Consider the following 10,346-nt stretch of genomic DNA (forward strand, 5'->3'; position numbering starts at 1 on the left):
AATGATTTGATTAAACCCTTTAACAATCTCCTTTTTCTCCCCCACTCGTGTTACATCTTTTGGCAATGGCACAATCTGAAAACCATTGTTTAAATATTTAAATAACAATGACTTTGTGGAATGGTGTCTCATCAGTATATGGTCTGTTATTATAATATATATATATATATATATATATATATATATATATATATATATATTAAATACAGTATAACAACTATCAATGGGTGTAAAAAGCAAAAAAGGAATAAGCACTGGTGAACGCTACTATTAACAATAAAACAAGACAAATACATTATTTTAGACTGGTTTTTAAAAAGTGTTACCATTTTACAGAATGAGTGGAGATTTCCAATGCAGAAATACACAGCTGCGGCCTCATCCAGCTTTAAGCAGCCCTTTTACTCACTCTGAAACCAGCTGATTATAACTAACAATGTTGGCAACAACCAAAGAGATGAGCTGCATGTAAGCAAAGTAGCTTTTTTTATATGCATATTGTATTTCATGAAATATTGTGATCTGACATTTTACTCGGTCATACAATTGTACCTTAAACCTTTATCCTATTGCTCATATATCTGATGCGCATTGAGACATACTAAACATGTTTGTGGTGCACTAAATAGTATAGTGGTGTGGGAATTGGAATGCACAGTATGTCTTTTTACAATATACATATCAACAAAAAATGCCCTAAAAAGGTGTTATTTTGTACCCCTCTTTAAATAGCTTGTTTACATTCCTTTTATTGTGCTTTCTGCTTATACTTTTCTCTTCCATTGTTCATTATCTTTAAATGATTAAATGTCTCTAAAATCTTAAAATTACGACTATTATTTATTGTTATTCTGTATTGACATGTACTATATAAATATATATATATATAAATATATATATATATACAGTAAATATACATAAAATATGCATACAGTGTATATATATATATATATATATACTGTATGCATATTATTTGTTACACCATGGTGACCTATTACTTCCCTAAATCCACTTAGAAATACTCCAGTACCAAGACCTCATCTTTCAAGTACAAGCTAATACAGGAGGCCACACATATAAGTCTCTCCATAGGATAACAAGCTCAAATAATTGCCAACAGCTTTACTGTGCTGTTTCGTCCCTCTTCACTGCTTTAAAAGGACTGTGGTCGCCTGAAGCCTGTGACTTCCCTGTCTCCCCAAACTCTCTACAGCATCGACTGGTGGTGCAGAATAACTGCTGATTAGCATGCAGTAATGATGGTGAGCTGGGCTCCATTGTTCTAACACCTCCCCTCTCCTCCGCACCAATCTGTCACCATTCACAGGGCTAGAGCTGCCTCAAATGCTTCTCTCCACAAATGAGATGGATAATTAGTTGCCCCTCACGAATGCTGCACTCTTCTCACCCCTGATTGCTTTCACCTTTTTGCTCCTGGCAATTTTGACACCTTGTAATCAGCCTGCTACTTCTCCGTCTCAATCCATATCCTTCTCTTTTTTTGTTTTTTATCCGCCTTCATTTTTTTGTTACAGCTCCTATATCTATTTCAATCATACTGCCACTGGTAGCCAATATGGGGCCAAATATACTGGTAGAAAAATGGCACAAATATATCATATTCTACTGGAAATGATGGTAATAATAATGCCTTAGAGCTGTAGTGGACTGTACACAAGTGTGTAAATATACAGTGTGCGGAAATACACACACACACACAAAAATCCTAGCTGTCAGTACGAGTTTCCTCTTCCAAATAACAACGAATGACAACATAATTATGAGCAAGCAGCTGTTCATGATCCCAGAGAGAAAAGCATGCAGGCTGCACAATGTTGGACTCTTTGCAGATTAACCAGAGAGGATCATGAGGGATATGTATTTGCCAAAAAAAAAAAAAAAAGGAATACATGTGTTATATTTTAGTGCTCCTTTATTTTAGTCTAATGACTCACTAGTTTGCAGTAGTTGGTAGCATTACTATATCACTGCATCCCGTTTGAGTCATTTATAAAACACAGTGAAATGGGCCATGCTAAATCAGTTACGGTTGATATAACAAATCAATCCATCTGTTAAGCAGTATTTGATTTTGGAAAGTGGTATAAAGTTAAAATACCAAACACTTGTAAAGAGAGGAGAAATGTTGCTTGCAGTCTTCACACCAGCTCATCTACCCAGCACAAGTGTTACCAGCCCATATCTGAAGGGCTGAGAGGTCCTCTTTGCACAACGCTGTCCCAACACACAGTGTCCCCGTTTTTTCAAACGTTGTCACTGAATGGTGAAATTCACTGCAATTGTTTTCAAAGGTGTGAATAAATACTGCGGAAGTCAAAAGCTGAAATGACTCCGGTTTAGTCGAATGTTAGGTTGTGTACATATTGTAAAATACGTCAGTGATTGAAACACCATCTGTTCCATTCCCAAATTACAATTACCTGCATTTCACTGTTTAGTCTCTTTAACATCTTGTGAAATTGACATATTTTTTCATAACTATTAACTAATGAATTGATCAATGTTAGCTTATAATGACATTTGAAACTGGGACGCCTGGAATGTCTCATTAAATACTTTGTGGAGCATTATTGGAGAAAAGAAAACGTCAAATAATGTCCCTTCAAAGAAATGTGCCGATCAATACACAATACATAATATTGTCTGAGGTAAAACCACAAGTATACAAATAGCAAAGTAATTAGGAATCCTATTTAACAATAAGCTTCGCCCTGTTATGTGCTGCCATCTGGGAAGTTACTTTTAATGAATACATGGCATACTAGCTCTGAGAGTGATTTCTAGGTTGGTACTATTCCCAACTCTGCACCAAGAATAACATACAGCTGTTTCAAATTATCCTGGTTGAAATACACAAGTGAAAATAGTGCTCATCAACATGTACATTGTAAACATTTGAGTGATTTGATGAATATTGTTGGCATTTATAATATGTGACATATTATTGTTCTGAGATATAAAATCTCACTGTTTATCTAAAATGTTGTATTTAGTTTAAAAAGTTGGATTTAAATATTATATATTCTAAATTCACAATGCAAAACATGTTTCTTTTAAAATAAAATTGTTACAATATTAATTCCGATTGTAAAATAATAATGTTTAAACATGTTGCAGAAAGAAAGTAAATAAATACACATCTTGTACACCTTATATGTTTATGTATCGATACATAAGTACCCCGACCTGTTTTATGTTTCCATGTTGAAAATTATTCAAATAATAAAAAATGTAAAGAGTAAATGTGTGCTTTATTTGCTCATATATATATATTTACAACTCATGTTAGGCATCATCATCATTTGAACTAGAGTTAAATCTCAGCGTGATATTAGAAAAATATAATGGGCTTGAAAGTGTACCATTCAATTCTTCAATATTAAATAAATGGATTCAAGTCGTATTGCAGTGTCATTTCAAATCCAGTACAGCGCATGTTCATCATGCCAGGAAGGACTAGACTATGAATACAGTAAGTATCGGAGTAGTTGTGGCCCTGGGCCCGTCAGTCTCTGCCTTCACTCTCAATTGTCGGCTTCGTTCTCAGGCGAGAAATGAGAGTAGAGGTGGCCGTTCATTCGGTCCTGAGGAACCACAGCGTGGCAGAAAGCACATTTGTCAGGACTGCTGCTCTGAGGCGTCGTCAGCTCCGTCCCCACGTCTCCTGCATCACACAGCTCAGGGCTCCAGAGAGGCTGCAGAGCAGGAGGATCCAAAGGAAACAATATATTATTCATAGTCTTAACAATCCTTACACTCATGTTGAAGTATCTGTTGCTTTCAGGAAAACAAGACCATGTCGACACACTGGTCTCCACAAATACTCCACAACAATAAAGGCAAAAGGCTATTCTCAAGTGTTTAATTATCTTACGATATATGTGTTCAACCGCACCGTCACACAAGCCTCGTCTATTATGAATGCCTGTGTTGATTTAATCCAGGGAAAGAATCATGCTACGAAAAACTCTGAAACCAACTTTAAGATATTACTACATGTCCTTCACAATTTCTTTATTCTGCATTTACACACATCAGCAAATAAAAATTCCACTTAACCATCATACTTGTTTCATCAGATTCAGACACTGTAATGTGATTCCATCTGGCTCACACTTTCCAGCAAGGATGCCAAATATAACCAGAGCATCCATGCTTAAGTAAAAAAAGAATCAGCACACATTACACAGTAATACGTTTCAAGTTAGACCGAGGGGATTTTTTTATGGACTTCACACTGCTTCTCTTCTCCATTAGCGAAGACCAATCAGAGACTGATAATTTGCGACTAGTTTTCTCAGACATTCTCCTGTGTTTCTCACCTGCACACTCTCCTGGGAGAGCGAAGGTGATGGTGAGTGGGTGGGGGATGGAGGGTAGACAAAAGGCATGGGCTGTTCCACGGGCTCCTCTTCTGTCAATGTGGAGGGGACACTACTGAGAGACCGCTTTGTGGGCATGGTCAGACCAATGTGTCTCTCAGGAGCACTGTTCAGAAAGTCATATTCACTGTCCGCAGAGGGCGGGAATTTGACACTGAGTTTGGTGAGAGAGTCTTCTAAGTCCCTGTCCTCGGGGCTGGCGCCACAAGACGCCAGAGACAAAGGCGGGAGTGGAATATCCACGGCTGACATTAACGCTGAGTTAAAGGGTCTCTCTGCCTCTGCTGTACGGTCTGTGCACTGGATGGGCATGGAGAACCGCTGATCTGTCAGGCGGCAGAGAAACATGACATTTTATGTCCTGGTTGCTATGTTGACATGCTTTAAAAGACAATTGAGCATTTCACATTGACATTTTAAGTTGCAGAAATATATGTATAGATATGGACACGTATAAAAAAACACACAGACATTATATATATGCAACTATATATGCAAGTGTATTAATACACACAGATAGAAAAGATATTTTCATCACATTTTATATTTATTATTGTATGAATAATTATTATCCTTATTAACAATACAGCTAGTATCGAGAGCCAACACTATTTCATGTGTCAGTGGAATTGTTAAATGTATTTTTAGATCACTTTTTAAACAGCTATAAATCAAAAGAACAACAAGGCATTCGAGCACAGTCCTAGTTAAGGTGTTACGTAATTATCTCAATGAGCAATTCAAAAGCAAGTTTCAATGGAGCACATTGTCTTTTAAGTAATTTAATTAAGAAAACAAGTCGATTTAGGTTCAGGTGCGAAAAACACGTCAGTATTAATAATTGGTCAATATTAATATTACCGTTTGATGCATCGGTTCCTCCGTGGAACCTTTTTAGGTGATCTTTTTGTCTCCTGGTAAGAGAGCGAATCTGCCGGAATTTCCCTTGAATTGCTTCAAACGCATTCAGCATATCCTGACTGACAAATAAATAAATAAATACAAACATATTCTTTAACCGTAATGTCTATGATTTCTTTATATATATATATTTATTTTAAAGTCTGAAGAGACATACGAGTCAACGCAGCTGTTGACTGGCATTTTAGAAGCAACAGTGCCCGTATTCTCCTGTAAAAAGACACATTACATTTATAATGATCATTAGCAACAATTATCCAAGGGCATATTGTTAATGTATCTGCAATTTCATTTACACATCACACATTGTCAGTTAATAGTGGAAAATGTTCCCTGACCCATTAAATAATGAACAATGATGCTCAAGCTGTTTAACTGTGCAAGCGATATTATCCTCTAGCACCATCTGGTGAAGTAAACGTGGATACACCTAGTGTGGAGTAAAATAAAGGGTGGGTACTATTACAGCAGCAATGTAATATTGGTTTTCTGGATTGATGAAACCTTTGGAAAAAGAAACATTTCTCCTAACTGAGTTAATGAAATTTGTAAACAATAGTTACAAACTGAATTTTTCTTTTTTTAAAGTAAATAAGTAATGACTATAATAATTTAAAGGATGATGCTGAGACTTTACAGACCCTAAACGTACACTGCTCAAATGTTATCAGGCAGTATGAATCAAATATGGATCAACATATGTTATAATTACGGCTATATTTATTTCCCATTGATATAATGTGTTCTCACAACATCTGTGTTGACGCAAGTGCAACAACATCCAGCCGAAGTAAAAGTAACGTTTGTATGCGAGAGGAAGCTGGAGGTATGTTCATGTGTTTTTTCAAATGTGAGAATGAAAAAAACCAGTCATATTGCCGGTTTCCCATAGTCTAGACAGAAAGAAGAAGAAACAGAGCACACTGTAGCGCACATACCGGGAACTGTATTTTCTTATAAGCGCTGGCCCCATCAAGTAGATGGTTACAAGGCTCACATTTCATCTCACCTGAGAAACCAAAACAGTTCAAATTAACAGTTTGAACAAGAGGTAAAGCTAGATGAAACAGATTACGTTAAATGTATTACAATCCAATATCAATGGCCAGAAAGCAATGTAATAGAAGTGTAAATGATCGATCACCTCGTCTCACTAACCTGATGGTGGCCTTGTTGCTGATAACTTAGCTTCAAGTTTCGAAATCAACTGCTGCTGGTCCTCTATCTGCTTTTGAAGTTGTTGAGTGTATCGCTCATAATATTCACTCTGTAAAAATTAGGTTTCTGTTATTTTTAGCACCAATATCCGCAATCTGGTCTATGCGAATGCATCTGTGTGTCACATTTTCATATCCATATATACATAATAATCATGTTTTCAAAACTGATTTCTTGCGATCAGACTGTTATCAAAAATAACATTAGTAAACACACTTAGCAAGCTGCTCTGTGACTTAGAATCGTTTGCTATATTGGTAAAGTTTGGCGTATTTCACACACAGTTTGACAAAGTCTTTCTCCACATGTCGTTACCATTTGTTGCAGCTCCTTTTTAGCATTGTCCTTTTCAATGGAGACCTGGCGATAAGCTTCAAAAGCTTTATTGAGCTGGTCTCCGATGTTCCTTTCCATGCCGTGTGCTCCACAATCATCCCTGGCAAAGCAGACATGAGCCCTATAAGTGAAATCACAATGTTACTGTTTTAGAACATAACATTGCTTGTTTCATAATGTTTCTACACACAGACAACTTGTCCTTACACACTTACAAAATAGTAACAAAACAGTAAAAACTCTGATGCAATGAGAAAACTGAGAAAACATATTTCTTAATATCATAAGATTATGGATTATTATCATTTTAAGTGCAAAAGCAAAATTGCATTCAACAATCAATGCCTTGTTCTAGTTCTGAAAGAAATTCTGACGTTGGGAAACTGAGCCATTGAAAATGAATTAACTTGATACTGAATGTATTGCATAACTCGACCTCTGACCTAAGTAAGCTCTACAAGTTTGTCTGTTCTTGTCCAGTTTCAGCAGCACAGACTTCAAAATAGCTCTGGGACAATTGCAGCAGCAAAACTTATTCATGTAACAGTTAACATGGACATGGTGAGATGATGCAAAACAAGCAAGAGGCTGATGTCAGTCTCTTCCAGAGCTGTTCATCAATTATTGATCAATCTTCAACACACTAACGTTGGCACATACACGCACACACACACACGCGCGCGCACACACACACACAACGGTGGAACCACAGTAAGTACGCTGCATCAACCCTGACTACCGAGGCACAGCAGGGAAGTTGTGTAAAGTGTCATTCAAAGCCTCATCCACACAGATCCGCTTTCCTTTAACCGTATCTGACCGCTCAGCCCTAGCTCATTCAACCGGTGGCGGATGAAGCGACCGAGCAACGACTCCGCGGATCGGTTCTCCGCGTCGCCAGTGAGTGAGCGTCCTCTTACCTTCATTCGAGTAACTGTTAAAAGTCCAAGTTATGGTCTGACACCACCGCAGCGACGTCGTCTAATCTTCACATGCAAAGTTACGAAGCGCCAGAGAGGATATGGCAATGTATGTTTTACATAGCCCAGTTGAGTTGGGAACTTCCCTCGGGGAATCCCCTTGCTCTGTCGACTTCCGCCTTTACTCGACCCCGGCCAATCAGCGCCGAGCTCAGAGGAGCGCTGGGTGGGTCGCTGGTTGAGGGTTCTTCCAGCCTACGAGTCTGCAACCGACTGTCCCCAAAGCAGAGTTACACTGTGCTCGTTTTACTTTTCAATGTTATTAAATGTTCTGTCGAAAGTATTGAGCCTGCCTCGTTGTGAACAAAGCTGTGACAAGCAAGGCCAGATGAACCTGTTGGGGGGTCATATGTCGGCAGCACTATAGGGCCTCTAGACTTGTTTGGTGTGTTTAATAACATTAGTGATGTATGCATTCCACTGAGGGGAGGCCATGGTATTGTGCATGCTGGCTCGCTGGAATAGTTTACCGGCACTTATTAGAACTAAGCAATCGATGTTATGTTAAATGAAATGATGTTATCAATTTCCCTGTCTTGAGAAAGGTCTATTGTGATCATTCTAGTAAACAGTTTCCTATTTAGGACTATGTAGCCTGCCATGTGAGCACAAAATAAGCTAATAAAGCCAGACCGCCTTTGTTGACGTTACATTTGGCTAGTTTCAAATTCCTTAACAAATGTGCAATTAATTAAAAAAGCAAAACATAATTGACATTAGGTTGGCAGTGGAAGAAGTTGCATGCTTAGACCAATTGGTAACACTCAATTAAAGTATATTTATGCTTTACATTGAACATATAAAACCAGAAGAAAAAATATAAAAGTATCACATAGCAATGTTAACAAAATAAATAATAAAAAACCTTTCCTGGATTACAGTTGGGCAACTGCCACATGGATACAAGACCTCCAGAGGCCTCAAAAGGCCTCGGTTCACTGCTGTGTGTCAGTTGATTCTTGGTAAATAGATTTCTTAATTTATTTGGAAACCACTAAAGTACAATATTAACTCTGTCCTGTAATCATGTGGCCCTTATCTTGTGCTCACATGGCCAAATGCCCTCATTCTTACCCTTGAGATAGGCTTAGAATAAACACACAGCCAACAGTGTTTATACAGGTTATATACAGGTGGGAACTATCACCACTAAAGGGCAGGAAAAACAAATTACTTTTCAAAAAGTTGTAAAATAGTCTGATCACGAATGAGGGGACATGCCTCACTCTCATGCAAAGGCAGGATGAATAATAATGTCTCCTGTATGTAAAGACTTAACGGTTTTCCCATGATGTGAACGCACAATGGTCCAGGCAAGATTTAATAATCTGTTCTGCTTTATTCCTCGAAAACCAGCACATTACCATGTAAAGGTGAGCTCTGGTGCCCTCTGGTGATACTGGTGGAAGAAAGAGGTAAATTGTGGCCACAGGTCCACATGGGATCAGATTCATAGTAATGTGATATACGGGCCTCATTGTGCTCCTTCAGATCCACCTCTAAAAACCTGTCCAGAGCCAAACCTGTACAATTTATAATGAGGATGTAATGGTGATGACAGAATAGTTAATGGTTTTGGGCAATTGAGCTACAGCCAGTGGTTAGATCACATTACAGTTCACAGTTGGGTGTTTTGCAGCATGTAATTTGGCACGAATAAACCTTAGGTCTGTTTGACAATTGACACAACAATGGTTCTTCTCCATTGTTGATGTTTGGGCAAAGAACATTCCGACATGAATACTTCAGTGGCTTAATTTACCCAAATAGTCGATGTATCCCTAATCTGGGACTGCTTTTATTTAGGTACATTAGTTTCACTTCCACTAAAACACAACACCCTAAATCAAGTGTGAATGTCTCACTTCTTTCTGAATAAATACTTTGGGCGTGTATAGTTTTCTTTTCAAAGTGATGCAGTACTCTGTCCTGGAGACACACTGGGAATCTCCTCCCTGTTTCTACACAGCTATTGCTTTTACACTTCATCAAGCCGCCATTGTTTTATGTTGAACTTTGTCTGCACATGATTTAGGTTTATAACTCTGATTACATGCTTCATCGAGAACTCTTTCCTCGGCAAACGCCGATTCAAGAAATATTTTCAGGACAACAAGATAACCAGTAGATGGCAGCTGAGAGGGATTTATTAAAACAGAGTATCTCTTTTAACTGGAAGGAGACCTCGTGGAAGACAAAGGACACGCTGGAGGGATTACATCTCCCGGCTGGCCTGGGAACGCCTCGGGATCCCCCAGAATGAGCTGGAAAATGTTGCGGGCGAGAGGGAAGTCTGGGTCAACCTGCTGGGTCTGCTGCCCCCGCGACCCGACCCCGGAATAAGCGGATGAGAATGGATGGATGGATCTCTTTTAACTTGATTTTTAACAGATGTTTAAGTTATTGAGGATTTTCAGACCATAGAGGCAGAGTATGTACAACCCACTGAATCAATACTAAGTGAAACAGAGAATATTTTTAGCAAATT

At 38.3% G+C, this 10,346-nt stretch overlaps 1 protein-coding gene across 1 annotated transcript; it reads right to left on the bottom strand.

The window, feature by feature from the left end:
- Positions 1-3,253: 3,253 nt before the first annotated feature.
- tank (TRAF family member-associated NFKB activator) lies at positions 3,254-7,938 on the bottom strand. The gene is made up of 8 exons (XM_056437942.1): positions 7,799-7,938; positions 6,858-6,999; positions 6,483-6,591; positions 6,263-6,333; positions 5,482-5,534; positions 5,265-5,383; positions 4,344-4,729; positions 3,254-3,716 (listed from the first exon to the last, which is right to left on the bottom strand). Exons 2-8 carry the CDS (start codon positions 6,954-6,956, stop codon positions 3,546-3,548), a joined length of 1,008 nt encoding a protein of 335 aa, XP_056293917.1. The 5' UTR covers positions 6,957-6,999; positions 7,799-7,938; the 3' UTR covers positions 3,254-3,545.
- Positions 7,939-10,346: the final 2,408 nt, after the last annotated feature.

This window comes from Pseudoliparis swirei, chromosome 2 (genome assembly GCF_029220125.1).
Source record: "Pseudoliparis swirei isolate HS2019 ecotype Mariana Trench chromosome 2, NWPU_hadal_v1, whole genome shotgun sequence".
NCBI lineage: Eukaryota > Metazoa > Chordata > Actinopteri > Perciformes > Liparidae > Pseudoliparis > Pseudoliparis swirei.